Raw genomic sequence first — 21814 nt, 5'->3', positions numbered from 1 at the left:
AATATATACAACTCCGTCTAAAATCAAATTAAACACTCTAATAATTAAAAAATAAATCTAAATAAAATTCATCCAAAATTAAACAATAATCTAAAATAAAATAAATAAAATTCAATTTAAAATCAAACAATAATCTAAAATAAAATAAATAAAATTCAATTTAAAATCAAACATTAATCCAATATTAGAGCGCCACATAGAAAAATCTAATGGTTTCCGCCAAAGAAAAATAAGATTTCAAAATTAATTTTGAATTAAAAGAGTCGAGTGCCACGTAAAGAAATGATTAACTTTCACGTAAATATTTTTTTATTAATTATTTATTAATATTACGCATATACAATTTCATCCAAAAACAAACACTTTCATAATAAAAAAAAATCTAAAACGAAATTCAATGCAAAATCAAAAACTAAACTAATCTAATATATAAAAGTAGTATATACATAGGATTTTTATTTAAACACAACAATTTAATAGAATCCGTGCATCGCACGGGCTAAAATCTAGTTATTAAAAACTATAAAAGTTTATGTTTTAAAATACGATTTTTCATGAATGCCCTTAGTTCACAAAATTTACCAAATATCACACGAGTTTAAAAAATTTATCAAATTCCCTCGAGTTTTACACAAATTAAATAGACCAAATACCTTTAAGGATGTCATTAATCTCAATTACATCCAATTAACCTACAAACCCCTAACTAACCCACCAATTAATTAACCCAAATTTTGTTCCTTTTTCTTTTCCTCTTTACTTGTCTCCACCCCCTCCTTCTCGCTTTTCCTCCGTGGATTTCATGGAAGCCGTCCCCAAAACATAGAAGCTTAATCCCTTGCTCCTCGACATTTACCGGCCAGCTCCACATCGATGTCATGCATGTCGCCACCACCACGTACCTTACTGACAACCATTGCAATAACCCCCCACCGCCATCACCCATTAGCAGACAATGACAACTTGATAACGGCCAACCTTATTCTCTCTCTCTCTTCCGGCGAGCAACAACGAAGTAACGACGAGTGGTGTGAGAGAAGAGAGACGTACGATGGTGGAGGTTGCTAGTTTTGTCCTGTGAGCGAGCAATTAAGCAAAGAAGCAGGCTAGGGTGGTGCAAGTTTTTTCCAATTGCTGGTTTGAGACTAGAAGACAGATAATGGAGAAATGGGTTAAAGGTTAATTATGAGGGTTAATTAGGAGGTTGGTGGGTTAATCGGGTTGATTAGTAATTAATGACGTCACTAAAGGTATTTTGTGTTTGTTAAGATTTTGAAATATACGTCAAAATTGTATTCAGCACGTACTTTTCAACGGATTTCATCCAATTTTCCGTCCATGTATTTCCAAAAAGGAACGAACTATTGAAAACTAGATTAGATCCCTTGCATGCACGGATTTTGATAATTTTTTCACAAAATATTTAACTGAATATCCTGCAAACTACTGCATAGTTATAACATTTTAACATAATCATTTAAATTTACTCATCTAATATGCACATTTAAAATGCTAATATGGTAATTTGACCAAAATATTGAGTGATATGTTTTTCCATTATTAATATAGCGATTTGACTAAAAAATTACCAATTTAGAATATATTATTACGTCGTATCTATTATTTCCATAATTTATAAACTAAATTTTATTTTCTACAAAAATAGTTTATAAAAAAGGTAGAGAATAAAAATAAAATAAAATAGATTCACTTTTTGGGAATGTGATTATGGGCAGGAAAAAATCGCACCAGGAATTGACATGTGTCATTCCTGGTGTCTCTTTTAGTATATAGTAATAGATGCATGGAAATAATATATTTTGCTAGTAAGATAATCTTCCTACATACATCAAAAATATAACAAGGAAACAGAAAATATAATTAATGTGAAAATTTACGCCATTTAAAATCCCCCTCCCCTCCCTTCCCTTATTTTTTCTCTTCTAGATTGAGAAGCTCCTCCTAATTAATTAATTAATTATCAAATTATGCAAAATATAAAATTAAGCAGTTGTTTCTTGAACCAGATGAGAATTCTGTGAATTACAAGGGAACTGATAAAATGAATTCATGTTAAATTTATGTTTCCCTCCTTTTGGCATTGCTATCATCTTAAACTTCCTCCCTCTTTTATGCTTCTTCAAAATGGGCTTCTCTTCTATTACCACCTGCTAATTAATTTTCATATATTAAAAAGAGAGCAAAATTTAAGAATTTTCATATGTTAAAAAGAGAGCAAGATTTAAAAATGGATCAGCGGGAGTACGGGTTCATGATAATTTTCTACGTACAATGTGCATGATACAATCAAAACTATTTCTTTGTGAACACATAGACTGAAATAAGTCGTGATTGTACGTACATATACCTTACAACTTGCAAGGGACAACTGTTTGTACGGTGAATATTCTCGAGTGATCATTAGATTAAGATTAGGATAAATGGAATTAAATTAACCGTGGGCTACTTTTACCTTATTTGAACTAGATGATTCTTGTCGTGCCCAATGTGTATCATCTTCGTGATCAATAGATTCTTCTGAGTCAAGATGTCCTGCATTATCTGAGTAATGAAATTGATAAAAGTATATTGTTAGATTAAATGTAATCTTCCTTAAGATCGATAATTAAGAGTGGAACTCGGGTTAATTGGCGGGTTAGGTTTCAGGTTAATTTCTATATGTGTCTCAAAATATCAACGGTAGTGTAAAATTTACTACGTAATTGATTTACTATGAAATATGATAAATGTCTCAAATTGGATTGAAATCAGGTCGTTCAGGTTCAGTTCATTCAAGATGGGTTTGTGTTTCCCTTATAATTTCACGTCGGTTTGAGTCGGATTATCGTGAAAGATCAAAAATTGTCACCCTTATCGGTAATAGTGTAGAATTTGAGATAGGTTCACTACAACTTTGATACAATCAATAATTCATATCATAAAAATGAAAAAAAGTCCCCTATTCATATTAGACAATAAAATGAAATACGTACCATCAAGCTCTTCTTGTTCATCGAGAGAATGTACACAATAAACTCGAAAGCTTGGAGAGCCAGGAGTGTAGCCCATTTTCTCATGATCATCAAATGTGCATTCATCCTCTTCTTCTTTTGATGATCCCATGGGTTTTTCCACACCATTTAATAATATTTTTGCTTCATTATCAATATTATCCCCTTTATTATCCTCACATTTGATTTCATTATTATAATTTTTCATAATGCTACTATCCTCATTATCATCTAAAAACGTACGGAATGATACTTGTGAAATAATATTAATTTTTTGATCGGTAGGAGGGTTATCTTTTATAAGAAGGGAGGAATGATCGTCATCAGAAGCACTAGGAGGCCGAGGCGCTTTATCTTCCTTATTAATAATAATTTCTTCTTCGTCTCCTTCTTCTTCTCTTTCGGAACCATGAGAAACGGCACCGTCGTTTTGAAGGAGTTGCTTCTTGGAGATGTCCCCATTCCTTCTGGTTAGGAACTCTTCAAGTCGCCGACGGAGGATCGGTCGGAGCCTAGCCTCTTGTTCTGGCTCCAGCTTAGACCCTCCGCAACCCATATTGTGTTTCGATCTTACAAGTAGAAAGAAACAAATTGGGTGCGTACAAAAGAGAGAAGCATGAACATATGTATGAATAAGGATAGATTTTTGAGGAGATAAAAAAATATTATTTAGTTTTAAGGAGGGATGATATATTTGTTTTGAGAGAATTTAGGGGTGTTATTGTTTGGTTAAAATAATAAGAGGTGTAACGAATTTGCCGCCAATTTGGATAACAAAAGAGGGGGATATCATTTAAAAAATATATTACTTTTTTTAGATTCCTAAAATAATGTTAAACGAATTATCTAATACTTGGTATATGTAAGCAGAGGAACAAGCACAAGAATTTTGATGTGAACTTGTAGGTCTAAAGTCTAAACTACACCAAGTATTAGATAAAACCTTCAAGAAACACAAGGACCTAAATCCATATAAATAATCACAACCATAAATCCGTGGAGTTACCAACATAGAGTTGGCTTAAGTGGTAAGCAGCTTGATGCCGCTTAAGGGAGGTCTCGGGTTCGAGTCTCGCCGTATGCAGAAACTCTTGTTGGGAGACTCACCTACCATAAACAAGGTGTGCGACACGGGTCGGATCCGGATGTAGTCGGAGCTAAATTCCGGTGAACCGGGTGTGCTATGCGTAAAAAAAAAAAAAAAAAAAAAGTCCGTGGAGTTCCAAGGTTAGACCCCTGTTTTTTACAGCATGAGCCCACCCTAACTTGAGCCTAGACAGACAAATAGTAGCATAAAGCTGTTACAAATGAAAACTTTTTTAGTCCAGAACCAAGACCAAGACCAAGACCAAGACCAAGACCAAGACCAATACCAAATTGACAGTCCACTTAAATTCTATTACAAGACTTCATTTAGGAACAACAACAGCATTTAGTTCTCAGTTTAACAGTAACGGCACTTAACACCCAATCAAGCAGAATTATCAACAAGTAACAGCAGCACCCCAAAGACAGCAAGCTATACAGAGCAGTAATCTTAGACTAAACTGAAACTCTGCTCAAAGGCACGGTACCCCATAATAGCAACAATAAGTTGAATGCATTTTACAGAAACCAACAAGTTTTTCATCAGTTCTATACACCTACATAGGTTATATAGCGCGTTGAAAACAACTTAGGGCATGTTTGGTATAAACATAGGAAAGGAAATGGGAAGGAAATAAATAAGAAGGGAAAAGGATAGTGTTAGCTATTACCAATATCAGTTGTTTGGTATACCTTAGAAAAAGACTCGCTTGTAACAAATTGGGGATTGAGGAGGGTAACAATGTTACCATAAGGTTGGGAGAAGTAACAAATGGTAGTAATAGTTACCCTTATTAAATGGATTATATTACCACTCCTCTTATATCAAACATTAGGTAATGGAAATAGTTAATTGATTCCACTTCCATCACTTAAAAAATCTATACCAAACATTTTCTTAACATATTTCCCACTAACACATGCCAAAAACAAATTTATTTCACCAAATGTAATAGACAACTTCAAAAACAAAATCAGCTACGTAGCTTTTATTCTTGTTACCAGTCAGTCAGTCTTTTTGAACATTATAATTGCAGTGGTAACTTGACTATTTCCTACTACTTGGCCATTCTAATTTCTGAAGCTGCATAATCACATTTAATAAAATAAATGTCCAAGTCAGCAAGCAGCTAAGAATACAACAATTACTTCTTCACTACCCCCCTTTTCACATACCTTTCTGCCACGCACATGCTGCTCCATACTTGTGCCTTTCTTGTAGACTTGTAGTTGTAGTGTTCACGGACTTCTTGAAACAACAAGTATGGAGGTCTCAACGAATACACATCTCTAGGCCACTTTTTTCCACAGCTCAATGATCATCTGCAAATTTGGTATCTACTCATCATAACTCCAATTTTCAGGGATGATTAATACCAATAATTCTACTTAAAACTGTTATAATTTCCTGCAATAAAATGAACAAAGCATCTGAGAACCCAGTACAATGACAAAAATGCTGTAAACTAGTGATACTATATTACAACTGATACAGCAAAACTCAGCTGGTCTTTCTAAAAATCAACAGCCTTAACATTGTTCAACAACTCCATTCCTAGAAAAGTATATACCAATACACATAGAAACAGCACAACACTTGTAAAGAGCACTGATTAGATCCATTGGAATGACTGTCGATCACAGGTTCTACATAATGTAAAATTTCCTCTGATTTGAGTCCCTGGAAGACAAAACACCAATTTGATCAAATTAGGGAGAAAGAGGGAACAGAAAATACATCCTCTGATTTAATCTGAAACACGGAGTAATTACTGACCTGCTGAAGAACGGAAGTACAGCAACAGCTGACAGGTGAAAAGATGGGGCAACAATACACCGATGACACTGCATTAGCAGGGAGGAAACACAGAACATAGGAACTCTTCATCCTCCGGGAAGATCTGCAAGTTTTTCGAAGTCATGAAATACGTAACAGCATCTGCATCAAAATCCATCAAGAATCCGAACTTTATGAGCTCGGAAAGTGGTTGAATTTGATCCTCTTTCTCCCAAAGCAATCCTTCAGATACCACTTGAGAGAACTTTGTTGCATATTCTACAACAGCCTTGCGCGCACCTGACAAGTCGAGTTTCTGGGTGAAAAACTCAGAATTATCTCTCTCCCAGCGCACCATTTGCCGCGTACTAGCTGTAACATCACCACCTGAAGACATCTTTAAACTGTAGGTCATTGTTACAGGCTTTAAGGTAACAAACACTTTCACATTGAGGAGCATTTTAACAGCTTCATGTCTGCGTTTCACTTCTATATCCAGTGAGGGATCAGATAGAAATCCTAAAATCATCATTACAAGCCCTTTCACAATAAAAGCATCCTTCAACTTCCCCTCCTTCAGTTCTCCACAATCCACGGAAGACAGCTCCGAAATGCTAACAGAATCTGTAATTTTCCTAACCCCAATCTTGGAATAGATATCGAGAAGCATAGCTCGGGGAATCGATAGATGGTTTATCGCAGGACACCAGACAAAGAAAGAGTACGGAGAAGACATTTCAAAAAGATTCTTCAATAAGAGATCATCTGGGAGGAAAATATCCTGCTTTTTAAGTAACAAAATATCGCCTGAGCCATTTGAATCTGCAGGGACTTTGGTCACACTTTCAGAAAATATTTTTTCAGTTTTCTTGCTCCAGTGCCTAATAACATGCACCCAAAAGGCACAACACTCATTGTGCGATATCACACGCCTCGAATTTTCCCATTCCCTCCAAAGCTTGCAGTAATGATCAGTTGATGGCCTGCTTTTCACATCAAAAGCATTGGAAAAGAAGTTAAGCAGCTCTGTTTTGTAATACTTCTGATCCAGAATATGCAACCTAGAGCTGAAAAGATGGTTATCATCATGCAGAACACATTCCTCCGCGGTTACCCACACACCATCAACAGAGCTTGTCGGGAACCAAATACTCGCAAGAGAATCAGCATCAGGCTTCCAGTCAGTTTTACTCAGGAAATCATAGATATGCTCAATCTTAGCAAACTCACAAAGGGACTTGATGTGAATGGCAAGTAGTGAGCTCGCATCAGTACTGGACATATCGGTGACAACTTTAATAGCAGAAAGCTCCTTCTTATAGGACGAAATATTCACCCCATAGTACTCTTCATCAATGAAAGGCCCATCACATCGCTGCAATAAAGACCCATTCTCGGGATCAAATAGCATGCACTCTTTTGAAGACATATAACCAATAGTGGTCTTCAGCCACTTTATCTGGTCAATTTGTACCAAAAAATCCTCTGGAAGGGAGTCTCGGCTTTTCAAGAATCTTCTAACACAGTCAAGCAATGAGATGACACATTCAGGAGTTATTTCTCTTGGATCTTGGGGGAAAAAGATATGAGAGAAAACAAACTGTGAACCTACCTTGAAATCAGTCACTACGCCCATGCTCTTCAGCTCATCCTTGAACTCATATATGGCTTTCCCATAGCAACTCTCTCTGTCATCAATAAAAGGAAGCAGCGTGATCTCAGAGATGGAACGCCAATCTGCATCATACAAAATGCAATCATTGGGCGACCTAAAGTCTCCAAGTCGAGTTCTTAACCATTCAGCTTCCCGGAACCATGATCTGAGATCCGAAGGAATGGTGTACTGTGTATCCTTCAACTTTCTATAACACGAGATTAAGGAGAGAGAAGTATCATTGGTAATCTGATGAGTAGAAGCTCGTTGCTTAAACTTAGTAGATAATGCCTTAGTTGCATCACCAAAATCAACGACGACCCCAATTTTCTGCAATACTTCTTTAAAATTAAATATCCCATCCCCATAAAAACTGTTGTCAATATATGGGAAATCCTCAAATATCTGCAATATGCACCCCCACTCACGGTCAAACAGGAAACAATCACGGGGATACTTGAAGCCGACACTTGTGCGTAAGCATTCAGAATTTTTCATCATATCCACAAGTTTAACTGATGCACGAGAACAGGATGTAATACACTTGAGAGCAAAAATGAGATGGTCGGGCATTAGAGTACTCCAGCTTGGCGAAGGTTTAAGATGGTCAAGCACAATCTGATAATTTCCCTTAAAACCCACAGTAATTCCAAGTAGTTCGAGCTCAGTCTTGTATTGGAGAATGTCGCGCCCATAATATTGTTGATCAAGGAAGGGAATCTGACTAACCACTGAAGCAATTTTCCAACTGTCGTCAAAGAGAACGGTTTCAACCGGAGACCTTTCACCACATGAAGTCTTTACCCATTTAACCTCTTTGACGCTATTGACAATCTCAATCACAGAAAGCATTTTCTCCCTCAAATATCTTATGAAATCAAGCATTGCAACAACCTTGGATCTAGTCAAATTAGAACCTTTGGCCAAAGCCATGAGATGTTTCCCAATGAATTCACATGCTTGACCATAGTCAAGCATTACCCCAATTGCTTTTAGCTCCTCCTTATAATCATTAATTTTAAAGTTATAATATCGCTGATCAACTAAAGGAATATCAACCATTTCAGAACCATTCTGCAGCAAACTTCCCCATGATGATCAAGAAAGAAATGATTGATTAGGTGGTCTGTAAACAGGAGAGCCACTCATTGTTACCCTCAACCAGCTTCCGGTTTCAATGCAGCTCAAAAACTTATCAGGCATTTTAATTCCCTTATATCTTAATTTCCTAATCCAATCCAATAACAAGAAAACATTTTCTTTTGTCAATGGCCCGGATACAGTAGGGAAGGCAGCATCTGGAGGACATATGTCAGGAATATCAGAAGCACCGGCATAATTTTTGAGAAACTCCACCAGCTTCTTTTCGGGAGTGTAATAACCAGCGTATTGTGCAAACTGCAAATATTCATCAGATAGTACCACGTAATCTTGATTCCCCCAAGAATTGGAACCACCTATTAGATCCACCCATTTGCTCCCACTGGCAGGAACTAGTACTCCCTTTCTTTTCACAGATACACCTCCATAGCTGTTCACTAGTGGCATTGAAGCACATAAGTTTTGTACCTCTAGCTCATTCAAAAATCCTTTGGAATATGAGTAATGTAGAAAATAAGCATAAGCAAATACCATTCTGCGGCTGTTGTTGAGTTTGTTTTGAAGATGACATGCGTAATCATAGACACTAAGGGTAACAACTTTTACAAAGTCTTTCAACCAGGTCAGTACACCATCCACTCCTAAGCAACCATTCTGCATCTTCTCAGGTAAGAAAAATAGTCCTGACACTGATCCAAATTCTTTGCTCCAGTCTATCATCCATGAAATATGTCGTACATCCCGGGATCGACACAGAAATGGACCACTAGATTGATTAACTGCTTCATTAATGCTTAGAAGAGATACATCCCCTGAAGCGCCTACATACTTCAGCAGGGGTATACTTCTCATAGTGGTATGTTGAAAGTATAAGTGAGATGCCCAGTTGCGCGCAAGAAAGTGAAGCAACTTGATATAAATGTCATCCCCTACGCCCAGGACAAGATTACAACTCTGGATGCACTTTGGATACCACTCCTTGCCAACATGTTTCACACCAAGAAAGGTGAGGGCACCATTATACTTGTCTTCATCGAAAGAAGAATGCAATATATGCTTTCCTAGGGATGAAAGATTGTGCAGTTTGGTCCCTTTCTTCTTTACCTCCAGCAATATCTTCCAAAAATAATGATTCAACCGGCCAACTTCTTGAGGCTTATGGAATATTTTCTGGTCAGAGTGTGATTCAGATGGAATAATATTTTCCAGTAGCAGTTTTCCCCTGATTGACTCCCTGATTGCATCTAGCTTTGGGTGGCCCACGGTGTTGACAGGCAGGAAATTAAACATAGAAGCTACGCAGGCGGCAGGCGCATCTTCCCTTGTTTTGACAAGAGAGATAAATGCATTGACAAAAGCAGTAGGAATGCAGTCAAGAATCCCTTGGTTCCATATGTTATCCCACAAAATTGTTTCCCGAGATGATGGAAGAAGAAAATCTGCCTGAATTATGAAAGGCAAGTTTGTAACCATCTCAGTGGGAAGGTATGCATAGATTCCTGGAGATATCATACCTCTATTCAGACGCTTGCCATATGGAAAGGACAATGTAATAGGCCACTCCTTAACTTCCATCCTTTTTTCCACCTTGTTTTCGTCCTTGACACGAAACTTCTGCCTCCACATATAATAGCCACATTCCCCTTCAGCATCACGGCCTTCTTCTTCTGCCATCAAATAAACTGTATATGACTCAGCATCAATGTCCTTCTTTGCAACTAAATCCCTTTCAGTAGAAATAGAAATAGCTCGTACAGTGTTAAGGGATGGATTCTCATTATGTTCCTTAACTGAAAGACACTTGATCTTTGAGAGAAACAAGAGTAGCTCAGGATGGAGACTTGAAAGCTGCTCCTTAACAGGCTTGACTTTATCACGCTTCAAAGGCAATATAAGCACTGTAGTCGGAAGGGCTTTATTACAACCATACACTTGCTGGATATCAGAGACGGAGGGATATTCAACCCACTGAGGTACTATGTAGGCAATATCACATTCCGGACACGGTGCTTCACTAAAACGGATTTGATAACCGTTACTGAAGATATAGGGATGAGAAGTTAACAGAAACACACTTTTGAATCCAATACCTGTGGCAAAATAAAATTAAAAAAACCCATTAAACCGATTACATTACTGACAAGGGCCTTGGATAAAAGTAGTATATGCAATTGTGAAAATAAACAACCAAATAAGGTCCCTTGTATATCAAAATTTAACTAACGTTCACTGTATAAAACTACTTATGAACCACTCGATGTTTTCTACCAGGGGACGGATGGTGCTTTCGGAATGGAGCTAAATAATATCGAAGTTACCAACTGCCTATTAAGGTGGGTGTTAGAGCGTGGGGGGGGGGGGGGGGGGGGGGGAATGAAGTAGACAGCCTATGAATCTGTGTCCTATAAAATCGAGTTCACATGAATACCACTGAACTGAACATTCTTACCCTCTAAAGTTAATAGATTGTGCATGCTTTCAACAACAAATAAGGGACCTTCATTCATGTTGCTTGCAAGTTGCAAGTACTTTTCAACCTCCATCAATCTCTACCAAATTAAACTACCTATTATATCTATACATATCATTCTAAAAGCAATGACTAATTTCCTAAAAGAAGCATGCTTTAGTTTCTAAAACTAAAATGGCATCATTTAAGAGCATGGAATGTAGTCTCCAAGTCTCCACTGTGAACAGAAATATGGACACCATGATATCTGAGAATCAGGTTTCTGCCACATTTCACATTCTAAACCAGATTTTGAAGAGACTTCTTTCAATAATACTTCCATATAAATATTTTCTAAATGATTAGGAAAAACATTACAATTCATTAAGTTTGAATAAGCTACCTTTTTCTCCAATATAACCACTTTTGCGATTACCAGCCTTGGTAGAATCACCAACATTGCAAATTGATTCCATATTTTTCGGAGTAAATCCGTTCTCATTATTAAAAATCAACAGTGTAGCTGTAGCCCCTGTGGCTGTTATATCCCGGGATGTTATCAGGAACTCCAAGGATGGATCAACTCCTGCTGGGTACTCGTTATCTTCAGCGTTCTGCATAGCAAGTTAGAAACATACACTTGAGTAAATTCCCTTTTTCAAAGTATCATATTAGTGCTCAATGTGGCTGGATATCAGTACATATAATATTAAACAGCAAAAACATTCGTCAAACTTTCTAATGTCTACTACAAAAATAAAAGCATGGCTCGTGAATATTGATTTGAACATATGCACATTATACACTTATAAATCCAAAAGACTATTACTTTATAGTTTAGATACACTTGCTAGTTCCGGAAACATGTATGGATTTCCAAACATTCCCCATTTTTTATGCTTAGGCAAGTGGAAAACACGATAGCAAGTTATGACAATTATGTATTATAATGTAACAGTCAAAAGTACTCTATACTTCTATAGACATAATGTATTACTTCAATAGCAAGTTAAGACAATTGTGTATTACTACTTCAGGGAATTTAACATTACCAATTCAACATAGACATAATAATCGAAGAACGGAGGGATTTCAAGAATACACCTCAACAACCAAAACTCATTCAATCTTGGACATAAATATACTTCGTACATGAGAAATAAAACAATTATTAAAAAGTGAAATCAAGCAAGTACAGCTAATCTCTTGGTTACATTTTGTTGATTTGTTTTCCATAGTTTTCTCTTCAAAAGCATAGAAAATTATGAATAATCACATCACAACTAGGCAATTCCCTTTTTACCAGAGATTTCTACAATAATTAACCTAATAAGTAAAAATTTAAGATTTCCATAGATTGCTTTAAATTTTACTTTTCCCCATAATATTTTTACATCATAATGGTTTTCCCAACAAACTCAGAATTTACTCACAACCCTAAAGTTACCAATGAATGGCTCATTTCAAGTAAAGCAACACTTGCAACTTTGTTTATGAACTCGAACTTGACCCGATTACAAAATTTACAAAAATATGCAAGTGCTTATAAATAAGAAAATGGAGTATAAAAATGATTTAGTAAAGAAACCTGAATAAGTTCCATGAGAAAATGAACATCTTTGGAGTAAAGTTCAGCAGATAAATATTTGACAGCCTTTCGTAACGTTTGGCTAAGAGGATTTTTCCGAACGCCAATCTCAAACCTCTTTTTCCTAATCTCTTCAATATGCTTTTTTGCAACAGAAATTGCTGGTATATGTTTCCTCCTTCGCAATTCAAAAAAATGAACCAAAAATAAAGCAAGATTATAAGAGCACATAGGAAAACAGAGAAAAAAAACAGGGTTATTGTAACAAAAACACTTATGGTGAAAGGAAATTAAGGAATTGTACGGGAAAAGAGACCTTTTGCATGGCTTCTGATCATTGACTGGTGCATTTTCTCGTCGTCTAGTCATTCCTCTTTGTCTTCCTCGACAGGTTTCTGCCTATTAGTTATCAAACTCGTGCGATGGTTTCAAGCAGTTTATAATTAACTACTGAGTACTAGTTATCAAACCTGTGCAATGTAGGGTTTTGAGCAGTCAATAGACTACACTGTATTAGTTGTTGAACTCGTTTCGTTATAGGGTTTAATCCCAAAAGCAAAAGAAGAGCAGAAGACTAGTTATTGACACTGGATTCAATGATTTTCCTTTCCTGAAATTTCATACAGTGTTCCTGAGATTCGGAGTAGTTATTAAGCCGTGTGAACGTGGGATTAGTTTTCTACTTTTATTTTACGTACGTGGAGGAGATTTAGGGTTTGTTTATAATTTTAACTTTCTTGCTCTGAGAATTCGATTTATTAATTCAATCCCGCTAACGGGTGCCCTAGGGAGTAGGGGCGTTAGATAAGAGCAACTCCAATGCTGAGTTTCAAGGTGTTGTGGCTAATTTTGCCACATTAGATTTTTAGCTACAATTAATTTAAGCTACATATTTTCACATTGGTGGGCTACAATAACTTGTAGCTCCCTATAATATTTTAATTTAAAATTTTTATTTATTTGAGCTACATTTTTTAAATAAACCGAGTATTAAATAAGGAATGTATGCAAAAGAACCATATTTATTGAATTAATGGCAAATAAAATTATAATTTTTATCTAACGTCTCGGGGCGTTCGTTAGCATTTGCCTAACTTTTTTTATTTTTAAGGAAAAGATAGGCAGGGATTTTATTGAAGATCGAAGTCCCCCAAAGTAGACACACTCTGGGGAATCACATTCATACATAAAAGTTCATTACTACCCGAATATCCCATCTTGCCACCGGATGAGCTACCGTATCCCCTGCTCTCTTAACATGAGAGATAACAAAAATATCGAAAAGCTTAGAAAGATTGCTTATATCATCATAAATTAAATAAATGGGAGAAAAGCCACCAAGTCCCTAGCTTGTCCACCACACGAACTACGTTGCTAGCATCACCCTCCATCCATAGTTCCATAGTCCATACTCTTTCGAAACCATATCTTTTTGCAACTTGTAGACCAAAACGAACAACCGCAGCCTCCGCGACCTCAGGCTCCCAACATGCCTCAAAGGCAAATGAAAAAAAATATCCAAGGAACTTTTTTTCAAGTCCCCATCATATCTTCATTTATCCTCCACTCATAAGGTCGGGGGCTTATCTAAATCAATAACGGTAATCTTTATTATATAAGTGAGTAGCTGAGGTTATTTTAGTAAATCCACTTTTGGTGTCCCTTTGGATTACTCTTATAGAATAGAGAATATAATGACAACCTATCCAATAGGAAAGCCCAAAGAAGCATTTTAATCAATTTAGCCCCTTAAATAAATTATTACCAATTTAATCAATCTGTTTGTATGCGTTGCAACACTATCTATGTTTCTTATATTCGCACGCATCGCATTTATATTACTTTTTACATGTTATTTTAGGTTCAAATGTAATAACACGAATCTGTTTCTTATATTCGCACGCATTGTGTGCATACTAGTATACTAATAGTGCAAATCACATGACATAATCATGAATAGATTTGACTTTCAATTATGAATATACGGGGTATAAATTTACATCCAAAATTATGTATTTGCACTTAAATTTTATTCAGTTACACTCAAATTTTATTCAGTTATACTCAAATTTATATTGGTTCATTTCCGAAAGGCGTTACTACTTTGGCGAAAATTAATTTGCAATAACAAATCCCCAAGCCACGACCCATCTTTCCCTCCAAAAATCAAAGAAACACCAAAACTTGTTTGCCGCATCCGATTTGGCGGGCCAATGTATAACCTCAGCCATCCAATTTGGATTGCAACACTTAACAAAACCACATAAACCACTAAACCCTATAAGGTTACTACAACTACTCAAACAATTCAGTAGCATAATTTAAGATTAAGCATAGCACAGGAATAATCACAATTAACTGCGATTTTCAGTTCGAAAAGAAGCTTAATTAGTACTCCCTCCGTCCCTTAATACTCGCACCGGTCAAACCGGTGCGGTAACCGGTGCGGAGTTTAACATTTGAATTGACTTATTAATTTAATGGTTGTTTGTTGATAGTATGGTATTTTTTTAATATAGTTAGTGGGAAATGAGTAAGAGGTGGGGAGTGGTGAGTGAGGGGTGTTGATTTTTAAATGATTTTTTGTAGGGAATAGGGTTGTAGGTGGGGTAGTAGGTAAGTGTGAGAAATATTGAAATAATATAATATTAGTAAAGATTTTAATTTATAGAAGCGGTGCAAGTATTAAGGGACGGTCCGAAAAGGAAAGCGGTGCAAATATGAAGGGACGGAGAATGTTATTTGTATATCCAATTAAGATTTGAGATAGATAGTGGGTGATTAAACCATGAGGTTAATTAGAATCACTTGCCTAGTTATCAAGCACTTTCACCAGTAATGGAAGCTGCCACCTCCACCTCACGCAGTCACGCCGATCGCCGTTTCCGACCACCGTGGGTCGCCGCCGAACGCCACTGCCACCTTGTTGGTTCTCCCTCTCTTCCATTTTCTGGGTTTTCTCTCTCTCTATTTGTCACTCTAATTTGGGTTGATCGAGGCACTAAAGTAAATGGGATTGAGTTTGGCAACAGAAATTAAGAAAACACCTTCACTCAAATTAGTTTGAAATGAACCTAACATTTCTGATTTTATTTTATTTTATTTAATGAGTCATGAGTGCTTTCTTTTTGGAGTCGCAAGTATGCACAATTTTACGTGTCACTACGAGGTGTCACATAGGCTTGTACTCCACAATATTTTGTTACTATCTACCCTCTACGCTATGTTTTTTAACTACTCCATATGAAAATATTCAAATAGTTAGTCCAAAAAAAAAAATTTGTTTAATCCCATTCAAATATATATTCCTTTTATTTTTTAAACTAAAAATAAAAAATACTTCGTATAATCTAATAAATATTTTTGTGCAATTAAAAAAATATACTTTGTATTAACTTATAATATTACTAGATTTTAGCCCGTGCGATGCACAGATTCTATTAAATTGTTAAGTTAAAATAAAACTCTTATATATTACAACTGTTATATGTTATATATTAGATTAAATTAGTGTTTACAAACTTTTGTATAAGACGGTCTTTCCTGTGAGACCACCTTATACTAGGTTCTGTTCGCGGGTCAAATACAGCCCAAATTCTCGCGGGTCGAAAATATCCGGATCCTATTAAAACATTGGTTTTCTTATCTTTCTCCTCATTTTCATTTTCAAATCACACTGTTCTCATTTAAGAGAGAGAAAGTGACGGTTCTTCATCTTTTCGCGCCGATCTTTCTTCTTCCAAATTACGCTTCGCTTCTGGTCGTTTTTTGGTTCAATTCTGCTATTTGTTCTTCCGAAATTGGCTCAAGCTCCGTTATTGTTCTTCGTCTCTTCGATTTTGTAAGTGTTTCCTTCAATTTAACTTTCAATTTTTGTTGTTTTTGGATTTTCTTCTCTTTTTCTAGTTTAATTTAGTCTGTATACTCGTTTTATTTTGCTTTTAATCTACATTTTGGTATGCAAGTATATTGTTAGGGTTTGTGTTCATTTTAGGGTTTTATTGTGATTTTTAGGTTTTACTTTAATGTCGTTGCGTTTTTGTGCATTTTTTGTTCTTCATTCTTGCTATTTTTCATATATTGTATGATTCTTCTTGATTTTCCGTTTATGTTAGGGTTTTTGTCGATTTTTTTAGATTTTCCTGTATTTGTTGTGATTTTCTGAGATTTGTGCTTACGTTTTGCGATTCTTCTTCTACAACTGTGCGATTGTTCTCTTTTTTGTGCTATTATTGTTAGAACTTCATTTTTCGTACTTTTTATTTGAATTTCAGGTTGTCAGATTCATTATTTTTATGTGTTTTTCTTTTGGAACTGCTTGAAAATGCTTTTTCCCATTTATTCTTTGCTATGCTTTTGAATTTTTGTTGTTTTAGTTTAGAATTTTGGTTGTTTAGTTAAGATATCAGTAGTTTTAGTTTTTTTTTTAATAACCACAATTAAGAATATCTTAACAACATGTATGTTTCAGTTATGTATTTTAACATGTTAGTTACATATTTTAACCTATTAGTTAACTATTCAACTCAAATAGTTATGTGTTTTCATAAATTAGTTATAACCAATTAGTTATCTATACAAACGAATTAGTTTCATATTTTACCATATTAGTTACACATTTACATACATTAGTTAACTATACACACTAAATAGTTACAAACTTTCTAGTTTTTCAGTGATTTGTTTTTTGAATTTTGATTTGTTGACTTACGTTGTGTATTTTTTTCAGTTATCAAAATGGCTAGAACAAAAAATGCAGCGAAGACATCTGAGGATGATCCTCATGTTAAGAATGCAGATCCAGATTTAGGGAAACAGACACAAGAAGTTGCTGATGATGTAGGGCGTGAGGCTGTTCCGTCCAGAAAAGGGACAAAGAAAACACAAAAAGTGAAGTTGGAGTATGTAGAGCCTGATGGTAACACAATTGAGTTGGATAAGTATAAATTTTATCCTCTTTTTATTCATTGACTGAGACCTATTAGTTATACATTTAGTTTAATTAGTCATTGATTGAAACCTATTAGTTCAACAGTAAATTCAACTAGCTAAACTTTCATTTGAATTTTTTAAGTTGTGAAATCAATTAGTTAAGATTTGACATCAATTAGTGTCATTGTACAAGTAATTAGTTAAACATCCAATGTATTTAGTTATGGACTGAAACTAATAGTGTAGTTTTCATTTTAATTTAGTCATATCTCATATGTTCCAATTATTACATTATTTATTCTTTGTTTTAAGTTCTTTTGTTTTTTTCTAGGGATTTTACACCCATCTGTAGACTACAAGCTCTCATTACCTTGCTATCTATCATCAAGGAGAAAGACAAACAAGTTAAGGCCATAACTGAAATTGGATATGGTGGCCTGCTGTCTATTCGTCTCCCTGATATTAACAAGAAGCTTATTTGCTGGATTCTTGAGAACTTTAACAGTGTTGGTCATATGCTGCGGTATGGGGAAGGTCGGAAATATTGTGTGCAGCTATATGATTATGATGTGTATGACGTGTTTAGGCTGCCCTTGGTGAAAGGTGTTGATGTTGAAGAAACACCCAGGAAGAGGGTTGAGGGAGATGGAACGTTTGAAATGATCCAGAGGTGGTTTATAAAATATAACAAAAAAAGACAATGTGCAATCTGCTGCTTTGTCTGAGGTGGAGGTTTATCTTGCAAATACTAACGAGTACAGAGATGAATTCAAGCGTGCGTTTGTGATTTACGCTTTAGGTAATCAATTGACTAATTACTTTAACTGGTTAATATTTTGATTTAATTGTCTATTTAATCCATTTCTGTAATTAATTATTTATCCTACCTTAACTAATTGGTTGAAATTCTTCACTAATTCCTTCTATACTTTAACTAGTTTCTTTTAATACTTAACTACTTATATTCTCAGTGAAATTTATTTTTTGAAATTTTTTTCAGTATTTTTATTTCACATCTTAACTAATTGTAATGAAAATTTAACTAATTATTTGATTTTTTTAACTAAATGCTTGAAATGCTTCACTAATTCCTGTTTTTAACTAAGTGAACTGATTGTTCAACTACTTACTGTCTCAGTGTGACTAATTGAACTGCATGCTTAACTAATTTATTCAATTACTTCACTGATTTGTTTTTGTGATGAACTGATCGGTTTGACAGGTGTTTTCTTGGCTCCCACGTCTAACCGTTTGGTAGACATTAAGCTTCTCAAGGCAGTAGAGGACGTTTCAAAAATTGTGAAACAAAATTGGTGCAAGTACGTGCTTGACCATTTGGGGTTGGTTGTAGGTAGGTGGAACGAAAAAATTACTAATACTAGAGTTGGCGGTTGTTTACAATTTTTGGAGATTATATATCTTCAAAGAGCTTTATTCCGTGGTGTAAGTCCGCCCAAGGAGATTTCGCTTGTGCAACATTGGTCTCCTGATGAAGTATCTGAACGTGTAGCTGCTGAGGTGAAAATGGGTTTTGGGCTAGCTGTTGTTGATTTAACGAGCTATCCTTTGTCAAAGTCTCTTGGTGATTTGTTGTTGAGACCTCATTCTGCATCGGGAAGTAAGATGATTGAGTTTGCTATTCCTGAAGGTTTTCAGACAAATGATGATATTGAAAAGAGCTGCGATGATGTAAGTCAGTTTATTTTTTTCAATTTTATTTTTATTTGGTTTAGTTAAGGAATCCTACTTATTAGTGATGAACTGACACCAATTAGTTAATCTACTAAGGCAATTAGTTAACAGTTTTATTAGTTTGCAATCACACATATTAGTTAAGTAATTCAAGAAATTAGTTACATGGTGTCTTGTATTAGTTAAGTTATTAAATTAATTAGTTATACATTGTTTGATACTATTATTAGTTTTAGCTAATTTTTTTCATTTTTTGTGAAGGAGTTGGAAATATCATTGAAAAAGTATTGCCGGGATTTATACATTGTTTCCAATTTTCATCAGCAGCGTATAAGTACGTTAAAGAAGGGAAAACAACAATTGTCAGATAGTCCTGGATATGGAGATGTGGTATTTTTGGAGATTATAGACTCCATTGTTGCATATGCTGAAGATCTGAAGAAAGATAACATATGTGCTGCCGGTGCTGGTAATGATGCATCTGAAAAGAATGGTGTTGCTTCTGGTCTTGCCGGTGCTGGTAATGATGCAGGTGAAAAGAATGGTGTTGGTGTTGCCGGTGTTGCTTCTGGTGCTGCCGGTGTTGGTAGTGTTGCTTATGGTTCTGTCGGTGCTGGTAATGATGCAGCTGAAAAGAATGGTGCTGCTTCTGGTGCTGTCGGTGTTGGTAGTGGTGCAGCTGAAAAGAACGCTCCTGCTTTTGGTTTTGTTGGTGCTGGTAGTGGTGAAGATGAAAAGAATGCTGCTGCTTCTGGTTCTGTTCCTTCAACGAGTGATAAATCTGGTGGTCGTCAACCAGAAAATGATAATCTTTGTTGTAGCATAGCACTTGGTTCACATGATGAAGAAGTTTTCTGTGTATCTGCATTCATGCTCAGGTACCCTAAGACTCTCTCCCAAGAGGCAAGGCTTGAAAAAGAGGTTCTGGACTTCTGTTTACTTGAAGATGATTGTGTTGATCCAAAGTAAGTTGTGTTTCTGTATTTAGTTATTCATTTCATAGTTTTAGTTAAGAATTTGTATCAATTAGTAATGAGTTTTTAGTAAATAGTTAAAATAAATTAGTTATGAATTTTTTAGTAATTAATTAGGATTTTATAGTCATTAGTTTAGAATTTTCACAAAATAGTTAGACAATATCATATACTAGTTAACAAATCATATCATTTAGTTAAGCCTTAAAAATGGACTTCTGTTTTCATGAAGATGATTTTATTGATCAAAAGTAAGTTGTGTTTCTGAATTAGTTATTCATTTCATAGTTTTAGTTAAGAATTTGTATCAATTAGTAATGAGTTTTTAGTAAATAGTTAACATAAATTAGTTATGGATTTTTAGTTATCAATTAGGATTTTATAGTCATTAGTTTAGAATTTTGACCAATTAGTTAGAAAATATCATATATTAGTTAACAAATCATGTCATTTAGTTAAGCCTTAAAAAATATGCAACTTAACTAAATTGTGAAGCACAAGAACCTATTAGTTAAAAATTACATCAATTATTTAAACACTAACATAAATTATGATTGTGTAACAGGGCTGAACCTTTTGTTTATGGTTTGGTTCATAAGATAACAAGACAAGAGATGCAAAGTTTGCTCCCTGATAAGAAAATCTTATCCAATATTGTCGAGTCTTAGGCCATTCTATTAAATAGAAAGCAATTTGAGCTGAATTATCAAGGGTGTAACTTCTATTTCGGAACTGAGTATACGGTACGATTATTTCTTTGTTATTATTCATTACACCAAAATTTGTTTAATATGTTTTTTCTCTTTTTATTAAATAAATTTATTTTATAATTTTTTAGGTCAAGCTAAAAGATCTTGTTTCGAATGAGAAGTCAATGGACTCTGAACAACAAATATCTGAAGAGCTTTTAAGTAGTTGGAAACATTGGGTGGAGGACATCAATGACCACCGATGGGATCTTAAAACTGTTTCCATGGTAAGTTTGTATTCTTAGTAGTTATGAATTTATAGGTTATAGTTAAGACATTGTATTAATTAGTTAAAATTTTATGTCTTTTAGTTATGATTTTTCTGATTCTGTTTTTCTTCATTCTTTTGCAGTTTTACTTGCCTATTCATTATGGGGAGAACTTTTCTCTTCTAATTGTCAACTTCAACAGTAAAGGTCTTGTATATGTTGACAACGTCATTTCTACGAAGAAGGTGTTGTCTATATACAAGACAATGATGTCATTTATGATTGAAGCGTTCTACAATTACTTGATAGAAATTGAGCATCCATCAGCTTCCGAGCTTTTAGTTTTCGAAATGACATATCTTGATTTCCCTGGAAGATCAGACACCCCTAATCATGTAGATTGTGGGGGTTTTCTGTTGATGGCAATGCACTTTTTTGACCGAGAGGAGATTACTTGTGATCTCTCCAAGGCAATTCTCTTTTAGTTAAGTGTTTTCAATATTTTTAAGTGTTCTTAAAAGAATTAGTTAAGTGTTTAGATTTATTGGTTAAACATTATTTCAGTTTATTTTAGTATTCAACCAATTAGTTA

General features: G+C 35.0%; 3 protein-coding genes across 6 annotated transcripts; all 3 read right to left on the bottom strand.

Annotated features, from left to right (window-relative positions):
• Window positions 1–1805: 1805 nt before the first annotated feature.
• On the bottom strand, window positions 1806–8590 carry LOC110786030 (uncharacterized). Of its 3 annotated transcripts, none has more exons than XM_056830339.1 (5): window positions 5875–8590; window positions 5669–5778; window positions 2994–5505; window positions 2474–2562; window positions 1806–2168 (listed from the first exon to the last, which is right to left on the bottom strand). In XM_056830339.1, the coding sequence occupies exon 1, from the start codon at window positions 8588–8590 to the stop codon at window positions 5948–5950; it is 2643 nt and encodes an 880-aa protein (XP_056686317.1). In that variant the 3' UTR covers window positions 1806–2168; window positions 2474–2562; window positions 2994–5505; window positions 5669–5778; window positions 5875–5947. The 3 variants fall into 3 exon arrangements, with proteins under 3 accessions (XP_056686317.1, XP_056686318.1, XP_056686316.1); XM_056830340.1 differs by having other exon boundaries at window positions 2994–5420; XM_056830338.1 differs by having other exon boundaries at window positions 2994–5778.
• LOC110786007 (uncharacterized) lies at window positions 2004–3567 on the bottom strand. Its single transcript, XM_021990514.1, has 3 exons — window positions 2994–3567; window positions 2474–2562; window positions 2004–2168 (listed from the first exon to the last, which is right to left on the bottom strand). The coding sequence occupies exons 1-3, from the start codon at window positions 3565–3567 to the stop codon at window positions 2004–2006; spliced, it is 828 nt and encodes a 275-aa protein (XP_021846206.1).
• A 36-nt stretch (window positions 8591–8626) lies between the features above and the next one.
• LOC110786032 (uncharacterized) lies at window positions 8627–15777 on the bottom strand. 2 transcript variants are annotated; one of them, XM_056830341.1, is made up of 5 exons: window positions 15479–15777; window positions 12983–13136; window positions 12667–12844; window positions 11482–11692; window positions 8627–10719 (listed from the first exon to the last, which is right to left on the bottom strand). In XM_056830341.1, the coding sequence occupies exons 2-5, from the start codon at window positions 13033–13035 to the stop codon at window positions 8627–8629; spliced, it is 2535 nt and encodes an 844-aa protein (XP_056686319.1). In that variant the 5' UTR covers window positions 13036–13136; window positions 15479–15777. The 2 variants fall into 2 exon arrangements, with proteins under 2 accessions (XP_056686319.1, XP_021846232.2); XM_021990540.2 differs by having other exon boundaries at window positions 12983–15777.
• Window positions 15778–21814: the final 6037 nt, after the last annotated feature.

Source organism: Spinacia oleracea, chromosome 5, assembly GCF_020520425.1.
Source record: "Spinacia oleracea cultivar Varoflay chromosome 5, BTI_SOV_V1, whole genome shotgun sequence".
In the NCBI taxonomy this organism is placed as follows: Eukaryota; Viridiplantae; Streptophyta; class Magnoliopsida; order Caryophyllales; family Amaranthaceae; genus Spinacia; species Spinacia oleracea.
This window is presented reverse-complemented; position numbering and strand designations above follow the sequence as displayed.